Below are 18,346 nucleotides of genomic sequence, written 5' to 3'. Positions count from 1 at the left end.
TAGAAAGTATTTAGTGTATTGCCTCATGTGATTGTAAACTGTTAAATAATTTTCTAATTAGCTGAATTGTTTTAAACTTACTAATTTTTAACCAATAGAAACATATTGGCATACATGAAATGTTTTACGAACCTAAACTACATTTTATATTAGGAGAATATGAATTGTATTTTCAGGATAGTTGTGTGCAGCCTTTGTCAGGCTTGAGCTCTCACAGGACCTGGCAGGTGTGGCCCCAGGGAATGGATCACCAGAATCTGGAAACAAACCAGTGGGGAGTGGCAAGGCCCCTGCCTGTCACTGTAAGGCTAGGAACATAGAAATGCTGGAGGTGATGGAAAAGTAACAATCCTTTATGAATTTGTAATGTTATATTAAGAAATGGGCTGGAGTTTGAAGCAAGACAAATGTGGAATGAAAACAGGCTTTTGTGGTTGACCTCATCTTTACCAGCATCCTACTCCTATCTTGAAGGAAGAGAGTGGCTAGAAAGAAACAAGTGGGTGGATCCCAGGCATCCCTGCCTCTGACTGCTGAATCTTGTTTTTTAACTGTAGTGGACTCATCTGAGACCAGTGTAAATTGCTGAGGGTGCATGTATTGAGAAAAAGGACTCAACTGTGTTCTTTCGCCATTTGTATTTTAAAAGTAAAGCAGTTATGTAGCTAAATGCTGGGGGACCATTTCACAAACATTTTTACCTACAAAACTTCTGTTGATTATATTTGGTCCAACTATCAACTATCAAAATAGTTTTATGTGTTTTAATTTTCTAGTATATGGTTTCCAATTTAAATGCAATTCACTGAAATATTTTCCTTCTAGTCTTCAGAGAATACAGAGGGCAAAGAAGGATCCAAAGTAACTAAACAGGAAGTAAGTATATTTACTCTTTAATATTTTCTAATTCTTTTTTTTATTTAAAGAGAAAAAAAGGAAATAAAATAAAAACAAAGCAGTAAAAGGATACAAATAATACAGAATTTCAAGAAAAAAATACAGTAAGATATCACTAGTTAATAGGTTACATATTGTCATCTTTGAAACAGTTGTCCAAATTATAAAATTAAAGCATATAAAGTGAACATTCATACAATGAGATTGCAGACAGTGCCGATCAATGATCCAACAAAAGTTCAGTAATATGGATTTCCATCCTACACGCTCAAACATGCATGCAGTTATATCCCTGAGACCCCCTTTCTTTCCTCTCTTTTTAATAATAATTACACTTTTTGGGTTTTTTTACTCCCACAATTCTTATTATTTTTTTGGAGAGAATAAAACCTAAAGTGGCTAAACAAAACAGAGTTAGAACAGGTTAGAACAAAAGGATGGGCATAGTACATGATGTAAAAGTAGAATATCAGGTGATCTAAAATGGTTACCATTGTGCAGTATTTTCTAATTCTTTAAGTGGAAATATTTTATACGGTTACAATTATCTACATCCAAATGGATTCTTTCATTCATCCATTGCATACAGTAGATACTTTGTTTTGTTTTGGTTTTGTTTTTTTTGGTACAAAAACAAAATGTCTGAGACCCCCTAAACCAGAGAGAGATGTGTGGTATACACTCACTTTGGCTGGCTGTGTATCATTCAGGTATACTGACAAACTGTTTTCCAGTTACTGTGTTGTTTGTATTTCTACCTGTTGGTCTGTCAGACTAGATACTGGGAATTCCTTCTGAGCAAAAAACAACATAATAAGTAAATATATCAAGGGAAACAAAGTCTACCTTTCATAAAAGGAAAACGAAATGCTAATTTCATAAATTTTCTGCTCCAGTGAGTGAATTGTAAGTTGTTTCTTAGATTCCAAATATTCAGCGAAAAGAATTCATCTCTAAAATCAAAAACTATGGAAAGATTACACAATATATCAAAATATTGAGGTTTTCTTGTTAACTAGGAAAATGCTTAGGGTTTTGGGATAACTATAAAATGATTTAAAGATGCTAACATTGAAATGCAGAAACCTTCACAAGTCTTAGAACTTGGAAGAGATACTCTAAAGATCTAAAAGGAGATAGTGTTAAAAAGCAGAAAATGAGATGTATCTGGAATGACAAAGACCATGCCCCTTCTCCACAGAGCTTTACATGCATGGAAAAGCGGCTCATACCCTTGAACTATAACTAAAAGGATCATGTAAGAGTCCAAAACCAAAAAACAATATCCGGTTAGTCAGATTGTCTGACTGGGTGATTCATATTGTAGTTAATAATTCAGAGCAATTTGTCAGGATACCAAAATCGCTACACAAGATTTGTACAAGGAAATTCTTTCTGACAAATGGAAAATCTTTAATAGGAACTGAAAGGAAATAATTTAAAAGCAAAACAAATAAAACTTGTTCCTACCATTTATTTACCTAGTATTCATTGTCTAACAGGGTTTGGGATAATTGTGAAGATTGTAATCCAAAGTCAGGCCACCAAACAAATGATAGAAACAAATAAAAATTAAGAACCAACCCCAAAATGATACATGCTTGAATTTCTTTGGAAAATAACAAGATACAGTTTTCGGGACAGTTGCCTAAATGGAACTAACCTTAAATGTTTTTGGATTTGGGTTTCCCCTTGATGACTAATATTTAAATTGATCCATCAGTTGGGCAACCTAGAGGGTATTGCATACAGTAGATACTTTGTTTTGGTTTGGTTTGTTTTGGCTTGGTTTTTTTGGTACTGGTGATCAAACTCACAACCTTGCACTTGCCAGGCAGGTGCTTGTACCACTGAGCTAAACCCCTGGCCCTCACAATAGGTATTTGATAACAGAAAATCTTCCCAGTCTCTGTATGCTAAAAGCAAATCAAGATGACTAGAATATATATAAAAGATATGCTTTTGATTCTTTAGCTATCTTATGTGTACAATTTAAGATTTTTATTACTGCTTGTTTTATTATATTTTATATTGTTTATATATCTTTTATGTATTATTATATTATTGGCAAAAGTGTTTTCTAGACAAAACTCCACATGTCATTTAAACCAAGGCTGGATTAACATTCATAAGTCTTCAGTTGTTTGAAGAGTGAGAAGTCAGCTGGCAACTTATAAAGACTGTTAGTACATTGATTAATTGAGTTTCATTGAATTGAAATTTAATTCACAGGGCTGAGGATTTAGCTCAGTGGCATAAGCACCTGACTTGGAAGCAGGCAGTTGTGAGTTCGATCCCCGGTACTGATAAAAAAAAAAAAAAAGAAAAGAAAGAAATTTAATTCAGACTGAATTTGCCAGTTGTGTCATTGAATTTGCATGCCCTTGACCATGGTAAACAGATTGCAGTTTTAAAGGGGGACTTTTTTGAAAATTCTTCACCACTGCTATAGTATTTGAAGGGCATTGAGAGAGTACAGTACTTCAGGAGACTTGAACAATAAATGAACAAAACAATATATTACAATCATTACTCTCAATAGTTTACAAAGCCTTTTCACATCCATTGTTTTGTCTGATCCAAACAATAATTCTAAGATTCATGCATTTTTCTTCTTTTTCTTGTAGTGCTAGGAATTGAACCCAGAGCCTTATACTCTAGTACTGAGCTATACCCCAAACCCCAAATTTGTTTCTTACCAAAAGCTTGAGTGTCTATAATGCACCAAGTACTATTCTAGGCCCTGTGAATCTCACAGTGAGCAAAAGAAGCAAAGCTCTCAATTTAGTAGGTAAGGGTAAGAATAAAATAAAATAAAATAGATATATGTTACATAGAAAAATAAAGCAAGGAAAAGGAATAGTGTCAGAGAAGTGTTGTTTTTGATAGAGAAAGGCAAATGTTGTCCCTGTTTTAACTAGAGCAAGTTAGATCCTAGGAGAAACACTTGATTTTCTCAACTGTTGCAACTTGTAAGTATCAGAACTAGGAAAGATACCGGAATCTCCTGAGCTACAGTCCTCAGCCTGAATGTGCCTTTTGTGGCAGTCAGAAAAATCTGGGAATCTGGTTTACATTTCTTAGTCTTCTCTGTTGTCCAGCCAGTGCTGTAGTATGTATCTTTCTCTGCTTCCTAGGTTAGAAAAGACATTGCTACTTCTTACTTTTAAAAGCAACTTGACTTTTCGGTTTTGCTTGTAACTACATGGTCAGGCTCAGAAGCAAAAGAACATCTTGTAAAAATAAGAGTACTTCCAGACTCCAGCAGAATGGTCCATATGTCTGAAGCAACATTCAACAGAGTCCTGTGATTCTATTTGAATCTACCTGTCCCTTGAACCTTGTCCCTGTGGGATTAGACTTGCATGCCGCTTCTGCAACTTGGACCTTAAAATGAGAAATGCCATGTCTTTCAGCATAGCCTTCAATGGAATTTCCTCCAATACAGGGGATGATGAGTTAATCAGTAAATGCTTATTGGACAATTCTAATGTATCCACCTCCTATAAACCACAATGACAAACCCTAACTTGTTATCTGTCCCTCTAATGGTGACTTGTCACTTCCTTCTCCCCTTGAGAGTGATTGTTTTGAGCAGTTTCCTGAAATTTCACATTTAAAGGAATTTTTTTTTAATTAATCTTCTCCCTTAGTCTTACTCAATCAACCTGAGTTTTAAATGATTACTTTAAATCCTAGTGGTTCAAAGAGGGAAAATAACGTATAGCCTATTTCATATCCAATAAATGTCCTATATTTATAGATTTTAAGGCTGTGGAAGCTGATGGATCTTTCCAGGAAGGGTCCACACTTGCATACATAATCAGTACTACTGACTGAGTGAAAGGTTAGTCAAGGTCTTCACTGTTTGCATGAAAAGCAAATCTCTGTGGTGGTTACTGGAAAGGAAATGTTAGGAAAAGTCTTTTTATGGCATAGAAACAAAAGTAGTAATTTTAATATAGGAAGTCATAAAATGATTTTACAGTGAAAGATTTGCTTTTTGAGGACTTATTTAGACAGCTTATAGAGGCAAAGATAAACTTTGTTTTTATATTAATTTCCTATGCTTTTTGTTTTAGAATTCAGTACTAAGTTGATATATATAGAGATATTATTTTAAAAAGAATAAAACCAAACAAAACAGAATAAAGCTAATCAGAACAATGAAAGTGATGCAGGATTTCAAAACAAGATAATAGGAAACCAACTATGGCTACCATAATGTGTCTTGTTTTCTTCAAAATAGCTGCCCGTACTATCAGACGTAATAAAATCAAACAAAACAGAATAAAACCAATCAAAACAAAAGAATGAAATCAATACAGGACTTCTTATACCAATCTGAATTAAGTCCTTTGGCTCAAACAGCTTTTAGGCCCTGCCTAGCAGTGCTTTGACTGGAATGTCTGGGACTTTGAATGGAAGTTTGGGACTCCAAAGACCTTGCTGATGTTACTCAGCCTATTCATGTGTTTAGGTGTTGTCACAGGAAGGAGAGGACAGGAGCAAGAGTGTTGCCACTGGGGGACTTTTCACACCTCATGCAGTAGGGGATGCAAATAGGAGTCAGAGGTGATAAACAGGGAGATAGAGCCTGCTGGGTTCATACCTAATGACCACTGAGTGGGAGGCAGTCAGATGAGGGTCCTTCACTTCTCTGTATTTTATTAGTACATTTTATGGTACATAATGTTTACATTGCCAGGGAGTTGGTGCACGTATATAACCCAGGCTGCCACTTTTCCTTTCGGAGGGTACTGTTCCTGCCTGCTGCTCTTATGAAACATGTTTGAGGTTGTGAAGGCTACACAGAAGCTTCGAAGCTGAGCTCTGCTTGGTAATTGATGGGTCACATTTGCTCTTCCACATTCAACACATATTGAAAAAGCACAAAATTCCCACTTATGTGGTTTGAGTGATCATGTTGCCTTTTCTTCAGTTACATGCAATTAGTGTGATGTATTACATCTAGAATGAGAAAAACATTCTAAAATTTGAATTGCTAGGGTTCATGGGTGCATCATGCTTCTCATAGCAGGGCTGTAGTATTTGCTGTGGAGAATCTAATGCCTGCCCTCTTCCTCTACAGTTCCACAGGGCTTAAATCAAGCTGCATGCTAAATGACCATATGCCCTCCTGCTCTGGGCAAAGGTGTCCCAGTCAACCACTTAACTCACACAGTTTCCTGTTCTCAGCACATTATGCTGGCCAGCCGTAAGTCCAGCTGTGAGCTTAGCTTGAGATCTCAAAGTTAAAATTATTCCTGAAGGCATTATTTCCTTCTGTAATTTAAAGACATGAGTTTAGCTTCTCTGTTTTCAGAAAAAAAAAAATTTTTTTTATTTTACAGAGGGTAAAATTGAACACAATAGAACATAACAAAACAGAACATAAGAAAGCAATGTAAGAGACATAAATTTCAAGGCAAGACCATCAGAGATCTTCACTATCTATTGTATTGTCTGTTTTGTTCCAAATATGTTGGGAGCCGCAGCCCCGAGCCCGGTCGCCTCACTTGGCGGACGTGAGGCCTGTAGTAAAGAGTGAGGCCTGAGGTAGATTACCCCTCCCATCGAATATGCTAGTTTCCTGCTTACCGCGTAAACAACCCGCTCAACAATATAGTCTGCCTAGCAACTGATGATGTTAGCCAATCAGCTTGCCTTGCTTACTTTAACATGATTGGACACTGTATCCGTATATATACCGGTGCCACCCCTGGGAGGAAGTAGAAGCCAGATAGAAGCCCGGAAGTAGAAGCCCAAAAGGAGCCGCGGAGAGCGGACCAAAGGAGGCTTCAGCTGGGAGAACCCAGGGCAGGCTGTACGGAGAAGAAGAATAAAAAGAAAAGGTTGTCCACTACCAGACTTTGTCGTGTGTCCTTCCTGCCGGCCGGGAGCGGACATCGACATTTGGAGGCCCGCCCGGGGACTGATCACCCCCGAGACGTGACAGTGGACAACGCTCCAGTACAGAGCTGCGAGACAGGTGAGTTGGGGATAAGCCTGGGCTCTGGGTGGCGCGCACCTACAGGGCTTTTAGACTCCCCTCAGGCTCACGCGTAAGTGGCGGATTCCTTGGGCCTCACGCGGTGAGTAACATATTAAAAAATGGGAAACATGCTAGGTAGCGGCACTAAGAGCGAGGGTGGTTGTGGAGAAAGCTCTCAAGAGCTTACAAAAGTATGCAGGGTATCTGAGCAGGCCCAGTCAGGGAGCTCCCGAGAGGTGTCTGTCAAGGGGAACAAGGATGCTAAGGAGGAGGACGGGGCTCTAGCCTCGGAGTCGTCTGACTCCGAGGACGAGGGAAAGTTGAATGGCAGGGAGGCCAAAGAGACTAGCTGTCAGGAGCCTAAGTCGCTCCATAAGGAGTCGGGTCTGCGGAAGAGTAGAGAGCTCCTGAGTGCGCCCCGGCGCGAGAGGGAGGCGAAGCCTTCCGCCCCACCTTGGGGGCCGTTTCCGGAGGCGATCCCTCGCCGCGGGGCGGCCGCCCGGGAGCTCCCTTCCTCTTCGCCAGAACAGGAAGTGATGCACGGGCCCCCATTTTCCGCCCAATCACGGCCGCTGTCTTATGCTCCGCCGCCGGCAGGTCGGTATTTTTACAGGCGGCTTTGGCAGGGGGGACGCTTGTCTCATGAGGTACATCCACCTGGGATAGATAGTGGCCCCTACGAGATATTTCCTGTACAAGTAGCTATGGGCCAGGGACGCAATGTATGGGAGCCTTTTGAGATAAAGCAGATTAGAGAACTTAAAAATGCAGTTACAACCTTTGGGCCGACTGCGCCTTACACCATTGCCATGCTGGAGAATCTGTCTTCTGGGCCCCTCACCCCCGCGGACTGGATTCAGCTGGCGGGGGCGTGTCTGCCCTCGGGCAGTTACCTGGATTGGCGAGCCTGGTATGCAGAGTCCTCTGCAGAGCAGGCTGAGAGAAACGCCAATCGGGGAGACCGGGGGTGGAACAAGAGAATGCTTGTGGGAGAGGGTCGGCGCGCTGATGGTCAGACTCGGTTCCCCGGCGCTCTCTGGCGGGGAGGAGATAGAGAGCCATCCGCTCCGCCCTGGAGCTCTTTTCTAAAAGCGGCTCCCCGCCGAGAGGCCGCCACAGGAAACCCTCCCTTCCCTCAGCCGGCACAGGAAGTGACGCCCCGTTTCACTCTGTCGCGACCGCAGTCTTATGACGTCGCGCCGCTGGGCAGACGGTATTTTCATGGGCGGCTACTCTGCCGAGCAGGCTGAGAAAAACGCCGGTCGAGGAAAAAAGGGGCTGGGGATTTAGCTCAGCGGCTTAAGCGCCTGCCTTGCAAGTGTGCAGTTGTTAGTTCGATCCCTGGTACCACTAAAAAAAAAAAAAAAAAAAAAAAAAAATAAAATAAAAAAAAAAAAAAAAAAAAACGAAAAAGATAAAAATAAAAAATAAAAAACAAAAAGGGGGAGTAAACCCTCGAGGTTTGATCCCTGGTGATGTTTGGCAGATGGACATCACACATATACAGGAGTTTGGGACTCTTAAATATGTTCATGTTTCCACAGACACCTGTTCTCGCGTCATATTTGCAACAGCAGAAACAGGTGAAAAAGTGTCTAATGTGATCAATCATTGCCTGGCGGCTTGGGCCGCATGGGGCAAACCAAAAATATTAAAAACTGATAATGGACCAGCCTATATAGGCAAAGCTTTCAATGAGTTCTGCAAAATGATGGAGGTTCAATTAAAACATGGTATCCCATACAATCCCCAAGGTCAAGGAATCATTGAGAGGGCTCATAGAAGCCTCAAAGAAATTTTACAAAAACAAAAAGGGGGAGTAGGCCAAGGCCTGGCCCCAAAGGCACGATTATCCATGGCACTATTCACACACAATTTTTTAAATTTAAATAATGATAATCGCTCCCCAGCTGTGGAGCACTGCAACCCTTCCCCCAACCATAAAGGGTGGGTGAAGTGGAAAGATGTCCTGACAGGACAATGGATGGGCCCGGATCCGGTAATCAGCTGGAACCGAGGCGCGGTTTGTGTTTTCCCACAGGAACTGGGACGAGAACCACTGTGGATACCGGAGAGACTGACACGGGCAACAAAGCCCTCGACTGAAGATCAGACCTGCCCTACTGGAGATCCATCACAGACCAACCAACAAGATGAATAGAAATAGCGGTAGCCCGAAATGGACAAAAAGATCCTCAGGCATATGCATGGCTTGCTCGATTGGCCCACGACCGAGTCTAGATATGGCGGGCATCCTTCATTCTCCTCCATAAGGTGACAATACACAGCAGGGTAGATGAGTCAATGACGGGTAAGAGCGTGCCTCCCCAGCACGACTCGACCTAAGCCAGGCCCTACCCCATCCTGCACGTAAGCCGCTGGACTGTTAGATGCTGCCCAGGTCTAAATTTCTCTCCGAGGGGATTTCTTTACGGAGAGGAAATGAGTGCAAGCTTGTGTGCATCCAGGTTCCGTCCAGTTTGTGCCTGGCCCTAGAAAAAGGACGAGGGCCTCAGGGCCTTGGCAGACCATGGGACGGCCGACCAGGGTCTAAGCCAAGGACCTACGGTGGGCCTACGCATAGGGCATAAGCCTCTGCACCCAGTCCAGGAAGGGCTACGATGCGCACATTCATAAAAAATAAAAAAGGGGGAGATGTTGGGAGCCGCAGCCCCGAGCCCGGTCGCCTCACTTGGCGGACGTGAGGCCTGTAGTAAAGAGTGAGGCCTGAGGTAGATTACCCCTCCCATCGAATATGCTAGTTTCCTGCTTACCGCGTAAACAACCCGCTCAACAATATAGTCTGCCTAGCAACTGATGATGTTAGCCAATCAGCTTGCCTTGCTTACTTTAACATGATTGGACACTGTATCCGTATATATACCGGTGCCACCCCTGGGAGGAAGTAGAAGCCAGATAGAAGCCCGGAAGTAGAAGCCCAAAAGGAGCCGCGGAGAGCGGACCAAAGGAGGCTTCAGCTGGGAGAACCCAGGGCAGGCTGTACGGAGAAGAAGAATAAAAAGAAAAGGTTGTCCACTACCAGACTTTGTCGTGTGTCCTTCCTGCCGGCCGGGAGCGGACATCGACACAAATAGTTGACCGTATCTTCACATACAGAGAATTCACATGAAACAACATACTATAGAACTGATCTAAACAAGATGAGGAAGGTATTTTATGTCTTCAAGGTGAGACAACAGGGAAGTCACCAATGGCTGTCATTGTGTCTCTCATTCTCTTCAAAATAGCTGTTCATTCCTTCATGTATGTTAAGATAAACAAAACAGGCTAAAATCACTCTGAACAAAGAATAACAGTATTGCTAGATTTCACATCATGATGCTACAGGATCAGCACTGGGTACTATAGTGTCTCTTTTTTCTTAAAAGTAATTGTTCATTCATCATGCATTATATGATCAGTTCTCATAAACTGTGTATAGTTCTATGCATGCATGAGTCTCTACATGTATTTCTGTCCTTTCTGTATTAGAGGGAGAAGCAAGACAAAACAAAACATATTCCTGTAAAAACATGAAATGAAAAAGTCATATAAAACCACAGTACAAGGTGATCTACAATGGTTACTGTGTTGTCTCTTGTTATCTTCAATAGAATTGTCTATATTGTCAGGCATAGTATAATTGAATATAGCAGTACATAACAATATTGATAAAAACAGAACATTGTAGATAGTGTAAAACTTCAAAGCAGGTAATAATCAAACCAGAATGGGTTCCTAATGAATCTTGTCATCTTCAGTGTAGTTGCCTACACTCTCAGACTTGATACTATCAATCATAACAGATTTGAATAAAATCTGTCAATACCAAACAGCAATCTGACAAACCAGATTCAACTAAGATCATTCATGGTAAAAACAGTATAAGTTATATAGGGCTTCAGATTAAGTTAATTGGAAGTTAAGGATGATTACTATATCCTGCTATTTTGGGTATAGCTTTCTGTGCCCTCAAATCTAGTGCAAGTAGACAAGCTGAAGCAGAATATAATCTATCTAAACAGAGTAGTGTGAGTAATGTGGATTTTAAATCCTGGTACATTCTTAACAATATCTGCTGCCTTTTTTAGACTGTTCCTCCCCTTTCACTCCTATAGGGTGCACTATGCATTTTGGGTTCCACCAACTCCCTCAGTTTTTAGATTTGGAGGGCCACCTACTATTTACCTAAGTGGTTCTAAACCTTCTCACTCCTGGTCTTAGTCTCAGGTTGTATTCCTTTACCTGCAAAACCCTGTCTTTCCAACCTATCTGCAGATGCTGGTCAAGTTGCCCATATTACACTCTGGTTCCCTGTCATGTAGAGCATTGTTTTCTCATATTGATTTTTGGTCCATAAACACTTTTTCAGGTTAATTATATTTCCCATACAGAGCATCTCGGTGAACCATACCTCCTGATCTACTCTGCCTGTTTCTTTCTTTTTTTTTTTTTTTTTTTTTTTTTTTTAGGGTATAAAAAAATTCCTAGTTGTGGAAATAGAAATATTTGGCTTGACCAAATGATCTAAGTATGATTTCAGGAATTTTCACAATTCCTCACAGTCATGTCACAGGTTCTCACTAACCAATTTTGCTGATCCTTTTAAGAAAAGCATTTCAAACATTTAAGCTGTTGTAATGAGGCACAGTCTACATATAGCAGTAGGAATTACACAAAAGCTTGAATTCATGTATTCAGCAAATACTATTGAGCATGTACCACATATTGGATAGTACAGTATTCTACTGGAAATACAGCAGTAAGTAAAACAAACAAATGTGTAGGGTATTTATTTCTGAAACATCTGTAAAGAAAAGTAATTGTTGGTTTGGGATGTGAGTCCCTTGGGCGGCCAACCCCTGCTGGGTGGGAAGTAGTAGACTATCAGTTTAAATGCCTCTGCTAAAGTGCCTAAGACACTTCTTCTGTATTTTCTTTATAGTCTCCTTTGCTATTAATTTGTACCATCGTTGAAGAAAATACTAATATCTAATCTCTGTACTTTCTCTGTTTTCTAAACTTTTAAATTAAAAGGTTAATGAACCTTTTACTCTGGTTAAATCTTTAAACATGTGCCTAAAACGTCAGTGTTTATATTGTTATAGGTAAAAAGAGGTCTTATTAACTATGTAAGATTTTTTTTTGTCATTCTATTCCAATGTAGCAGTAACTTGAGAAACTCTTTTGATTTCTATGTGTGTGTTTCTTCTTTTATTAACTTACAAAAGTTAGTCTAGTTTTTTATAAGAATCACACCGGAGACCATTTTTTAAATGACCTCAGTGTTTCCACTGTAATATTTTGTCACAAAGGAAACTTACAGTTTAGTGTAGTGCCAGAATTCATCTTCCTTTCCTTTTCTTACCCATCACACCCTTAACTGGTAGAGACCACTTATTTGAACAATTTATGCCTCTTTAGAAACACTTGCTGACCTGAGTACAGTGGTGCCCCCACTGTGATTCCAGCTCCTCAGAAAGCTCAGTGAGGCAGAAGGATCACAGATTCTAGGCCAACCTAGGCAACTTTTTAGCAAGGTCATCCTGGGTTCCATTCCTAGCCCTGAAAAAGGCAGCGGGGAAGGGGGGGCGCTTTGCCTAGGGAACTTGGGATGTGTTTCACTATGCTGCCAAAAGGTGATGGGAGTCGTACATTATGGTATAATAAGAATTAATTTTAGAAATCAGTTTAGTTGGGTTTAATTACAAAAACATTTCTCTCCATTCCTTTTGTAGCCCACGAGACGATCTGCCAGGTTGTCCACGGTAAGTGCCTTGAGCCCCTTTGCATCACATGCATGTTCCCTTCTTACAGAGGGAAGCAGCAAAAGGAAGATTAAGTTGGCATTTCCTTTGAGTCCATTTTCCCTTTGAAAATTTTCTGGAGTCACAACTTCTAGCAAATCCGACCCATGTTGCCAAGCAAGTCACTTGAATCAGATATGTCAGTGAAAAATAGCAGCCAGCCCCACTGCCAAGAACATGAGGTCCAGGCTGTCATTTGCTGTTGCTGGACATCCAAAGCAAAAAAGGTCCATTAAGCAAAGTCTGACTCTTTAGACCATGTATGTGATATGCTGCAGTGGGCAGATTATGATTTTCTATCCATACATTATAAGTTAGAATGTTTTACTCCATTATCAAATGTTCAGAAAGCTGTCTGAATCCATATGCTTTAGCTTAAATTTAGACTGAAAGTGTCTTTGAAAAAGTAGTCATTTTACCTTTGTCTCTTGGCATCTTCTCCTGTGGCTGATGTTCAAGGGAGAGAATTAGAATTAGAGCTGGGATGGACAGGTGTGGCCAGGGCTCCGCTGAGACCCCACTCTAGCGCTCTCTTGCCTGCCTTCAGTGCTCTTTGCTCGTACTTGTGCTCTTCTGAGCAAACCAGCATGACTGGTAAAAAAAACATTTTGGTAAAATTCATGCAACCCCAGCTGCCCATACTGGGTATTACAGTGAGGATTCCATTTTTAGCCCACGTGTGGTACTCAGAAGTGAGTATTAAGACCTTTCTCAAATTCGAAGTTGGGTTGGGTGGAGCCAGTGTTACTTACATGAGTCTCTTAGGGAAACAATGTCAGGGTCACCATGAAGGCTTAGAACTGGTAGTATCTAGCCAATTAAAGGAATTTCCCTTGTAAGTCATGGGTAAACCAAAATTTAAGACTTTTCCCGAGCACCAGAAACCAGCAGTATAGGTCCTTTCCACTGAGATCATTCTGAGGCAGCAGGATTATAGACCATTAAAATCTCCTTTCTTGGTTTCATCAAAACACTGACTACTGAGTCAGGGTGTAAAGTCTGTCTCGCAGGAAGTAATATAAAAAGATTTTATTTTCTGTAAATGAAAAACACATGTATATTACTATAATATGGCAGAACTAGAAATAAAATTTTTTAAATCATGAAAATTTAGAGCCATAAAAGCTGCCATATTTAGGAAATGAACTACAGATTTAGGATTCAAGAAGATTAACAAAAAGCATTCCTTCAGTTTTTTTATTTGAAAGGTAATCTTTAACAGTGGATCCTCTAGAATTAAACTGTCTATGGTTTCACTGTATGAAAAGGGCCAGATTCAAAAAGAACCTGAACCCTTTAGAGGCACTGGGGAGAACCATGCATTTTTCTCCACAAGAGGAGACTCTGACCAGTGTTTTCTATTTAAAAACCAACTTTCTAACATTGGAAGAGATGTACATTTTTTTTTCCCCTCGCGCCTTAACAGAAACGTTTGCCTTAAAATACTTACCAAAAATCCATGGTTTAAACTGGTTGTGTTTCCCACATCTTCAAGGTGCCACCTGGTCTCAGTCACCTGGTGACCAGGTCTGAAGTTCTGGAGGGAGGACCACAGCCACAGGGTTTGGCTCCCGGGAATGGGAGGAGGACCACTTGAGACAAGAGAAAGACAGTTTCTTAAGGGGCTCTTTAGCCAATAATATCTGTAAAATCTTAAACTTTAAGAGCTAACAGTGGACATGTTGTCACTATAATCATTTTTAGGGGGTTTTTGTGGTGGTTGTTTTTAGACGGTGTCTCACTATGTAGTTCAGTGGCCTTAAACTCACTGGCCTGGAACTTGCAGTGATCCTCCTACCTCAGTCTCCCAAGTGCTGAGATTTCAGGCGTGCATCACCATGCCTGACTTGTCACTATAATTGAATAAAGAGCACTAGAGATAAATGAGCCCAGTGTCTGGATGGGCAAGATTCTCATCTTCAGCTAGTGTTGGAGAGGAAGAAAACAGAAAGAAGGTTGCCTAAAGAGTCTAAGATGTGTGTGTTACAAGGAAGGACTTAGAAGTGGTTTTTAGCTACTTCCTAAACAGTAGTCTTCATTACCAGATGTGCCTTGCTTGTGATTGTGCTGTGAGTTCTAGACTTTTGAGAAGACCAATGCAACCAAAAATCATTGGAGTGCTTTGACCAGAGAGGCCTAAGTCATTCCCGCTGTACTGTAATAAAAGGAAGAACAGAAACAGCAGTGATGGAAATTTAAACCTGTCCCCAGAGCTACTGTATTCTGGATCGGGGAATCACAAGTTAGTTTTTCCGTAGCACCTGGCATTAACCTGCAAATGCAGAATGAAGAGAATTATGAAATTCTGCCATCTTTATCTGCTGCCTGATGCTGAATATAGGCTGAGATGGGCTTTGAGTAAACAGTCTCAGAATAGAGCTGTCTTTTGCCTTTTATGTTCCTCTTGGTGTTGATAATTGTCCTTGTCTGTATTTGTATAATTCACATTATCTTTGTAGAAACCTGCTCCACCAAAACCTGAACCTAAACCAAGAAAAACAGCTATTAAGGTAAGAGATACTCCCTTTCTCCTCCCATCGTTTGCTTTTTAAACAATGAATAGGGCCAGGGATTTAGCTCAGCGGCATAAGCACCTCCCTTGCAAGTGTGTGGGCATGAGTTCGATCCCCATACTAAAAGAAATTTTAAAAAATAAACAATGAGTAAATTATAATGCCATACCCAAAACTCATCCAAGAAAAGACCATGTTTAATCATTTGGGTTAAAAAAAGTAGTACCACAACCAGTTGTGGGTGGTACATGCCTGTAATCCCAGCACTCAGGAGGCTAAGGCAAGAGTAATGCCATGAGTTCAAGGCCAGCCTGGGCTACGTAGTGTGTCCAGGGTCAGCCTGAACTGCATAGCGAGACCCTGCCTCAAAACTAAATAAATAAATAAATAATCATTACTACTGTTTTGGGTTTTCTTAAAAAGCATAAGGCATTTTTATGAGTTAGCAGGAGTATTTTCCATTGGGTCTGTGAGGCACAGCTGAAACAAGTTACTATGAGAACCCCCATGTCCACAGGGGTGCTGGTACCAGCTTGGGTGGACTAGGGCTGGACCCTCGCAGTGCTATGGCCACCAGTACAGGATGTGGCAAGGGCCTTTGGACCTCATGTAGAGGGCCAGTCTGATGGTTAATGATAGCAATATAGCCATTAATACCAGCAGTAATACTAATCCTTACATTGTGCCACTATCCAGATTGCTTTTCTCATGCAATCCTCATGTCAAACCGTTGAAATACGTTACAAAAAACCTGTTTTGCATACTGAAATACATAATAATTGGGAATTGTACCCAAAATGACTTTTCTGCACTCTGCCCTCCAGAGCATCATCTCTGTTGTGAACTGTTTAAAACTGCGAATGTTATAAGTGATTCCAAAAGTGGAACTCATTTCTGTGGCTTTTAAAATTAGGAACTTTGTTTTCATCCAGTCATTCATTTTCAAGCACTATATCAGCCTTCGACTCATGCAAGCCATGTCTGCATGGCAAGGTGTCTCATCGGTTTCCCCTTATCTCTGCCGCCCTCTCCACAGAGACTGCTTCTCACTTCAGGAGATGTGGTCCACAGGACAGGTGACATTGTCCATGCTACATTTTCAGACACTTAGAGTAACTCAGTTAGAACGCAGCAAAATTGGATTCCCATTGTCCTTGAAGGCCTCCATTGTGGCTGTTTCTGTGGTTCACCTTGTGTTTGAAGGGTATGATTTTAGTCATCATGAGATGGTGTCTAACATGTTCTTTCCTGTGCTTCAATACCTCTGTTAGAAAGAACCTGGAACAAAGATTAACAGAGGTGCTAAAGGGAAGAAGGAAGAAAAGCAGGAAGCTGGAAAGGAAGGTACTACACCGTCCGAAAATGGTGAAACCAAAGCTGAAGAGGTACTTTCCCAACTGTCTCCCGCTGATTGAATCAGTGTCCTAAAAGAAATTGCTTGATCCTTGAGCCAGCGATAGCACGTTCATAATGTCTCTTTTTATTGCCTGTAATGTTATTGCAGATCCACATCTCTCGCTCAGCTGTTAGTGTCTCAGCCTCCAGAAGTACCCCACCCAGCACCCTGTCAGTAAAGGGGCAGATTGAAACAGTGAGAGTTAAGGGTACAGTAGAAAATTCTGCATGTTTGCAGTGACTAGAATGAGATAGTAGTGTGGTGCTTTTTATTATGAACAGTGGGGAGTTTCAGGTAAGGCTTCTGTGGTTGTTTGAAAAGCAGAAAACAAAAGATGCGGCAGTGTCACCATAATACATTCCTGCCTTGTCTGTTCTCCACCCAGAGCTGAAGTAGGTTTGCAGTAGAGCTACCAAATAACACATATTAGAAGTGTGTGCACTGGTGGGTAGACTTTTTATTATTATTATTATTGTAGTTTTAGTAATAACTATATCTTTTTATTTTTCACAGGCACAGAAAACTGAATCTGTAGATAACAAGGGAGAATGAATTGTCACAAAAAGTTGGGGGTGATTTTATGTACCTCTTGGGAAACCTTTTAAAAGCTATTTTTACCAAGTATTTTGTAAAGGGTAATTTTTTAGGACTCTACTAGTTGGCATACAAAATATATAAGGATGGACATTTTACTCTCTCATAGTCATGCTGTTGGGAAGTTTTCATCATTATCAAGTAAAATAAATACCATCTTAATATTGGAAGTTGTGTATAAACCTGATTGAGCAGTCCATGCACCTGCTTTAAGAATTTAGTCCTGTGCATAATGTGGTGTTTTTACTGTGCATATTTGAATTTTTCATGCACTTTTTCTAGAGCAATAATCAGTGGTGCTTTTGTACCTAGGTTTTATGTGATTTTAATGAAACATGGATAGTTGTGGCCACCTGCTGACTATTTGTAGTTTAAAATAAAAGGTTTTCCTGTCTGCAAAATACCTGTCTCTTAGTCTCTTTATTAAATTTTAGAATGTTTCATATTAGTATTGCAGATGATGGGAAAAATTTCATCAGTCTGTCATACAGTTATTTAATTTTCTGGCCTTTAACATTATTATTTTTGTAAAAATCTATGCTAGTGTAGAAAAATTGTATCCAGCTCACTTTATGGCAGAAGTGGCCAGCAATATACAATAAAAATTAAAGTACTGATGTTTTAAAAGTTCTTAAAAATAAGATAAAGCTCCGCTAAAGCAGATCTAGTTTTCTTAAAATTAAGGAAGAAAAAGCCTACCAATGTGGGCTCATCTTTGAAAGTCTCCCACTTTCAAAATAATTGTGACATTCATACTAAAATACTTTCCCATTCTTTGAGGACTTCACCCCTTTGAAAGGTCTTCATCCAGTATGACCACACTGTGGCTTTACCATTAGCTGAGAAGGAAGTTGGCAGAGATATTATTAGAGCTCCCATTTCTCGGCTAGGAAATGGAAGTATGGATAGGATGTGATGTCCTCGAAGGGGAAGAAACAGGCATGAGCCGCCTTCTGAATTTTAAATAGTGTCCTCCTCTCTGTGGAAGGACATAGCAATGCCAGAAACAGAAATTATTCTGTAAATGTGATTTTTTTTGTTGTTGTGTTCTTCATGAGTTTGGTAAACTATGTAAGCTCCCTGGGGAGGCTGGATTCTCTGGATTCTGTTTAGATGAAAGCTAGCATCTTTTCAAACACAAAGA

General features: G+C 40.5%; 1 protein-coding gene across 7 annotated transcripts in view; it reads left to right on the top strand.

Moving 5' to 3' along the window:
• The window catches only part of Hmgn3 (high mobility group nucleosomal binding domain 3), a 35,330-nt gene extending 17,727 nt beyond the window's left edge, over window positions 1–17,603 (top strand). The window contains exons 2-7 of one of the 7 annotated variants that reach the window (XM_013141881.2): window positions 826–876; window positions 12,631–12,660; window positions 15,159–15,209; window positions 16,484–16,597; window positions 16,717–16,816; window positions 17,122–17,603. In XM_013141881.2, the coding sequence (XP_012997335.1) occupies window positions 826–876; window positions 12,631–12,660; window positions 15,159–15,209; window positions 16,484–16,597; window positions 16,717–16,816; window positions 17,122–17,135 (360 nt within the window). In that variant the 3' untranslated portion in view covers window positions 17,136–17,603. The other 6 variants (XM_063226931.1, XM_003477907.5, XM_013141879.2 and 3 more) reach the window with 6 other exon arrangements.
• Window positions 17,604–18,346: the final 743 nt, after the last annotated feature.

The sequence above is a fragment of the Cavia porcellus genome, unplaced genomic scaffold (genome assembly GCF_034190915.1).
Source record: "Cavia porcellus strain 051 isolate PalLab524CR breed Dunkin Hartley unplaced genomic scaffold, mCavPor4.1 scaffold_16, whole genome shotgun sequence".
NCBI classification, from domain to species: domain Eukaryota; kingdom Metazoa; phylum Chordata; class Mammalia; order Rodentia; family Caviidae; genus Cavia; species Cavia porcellus.
The sequence above is the reverse complement of the archived record's forward strand: the minus strand, read 5'-3'. Positions and strand labels throughout refer to the sequence as shown.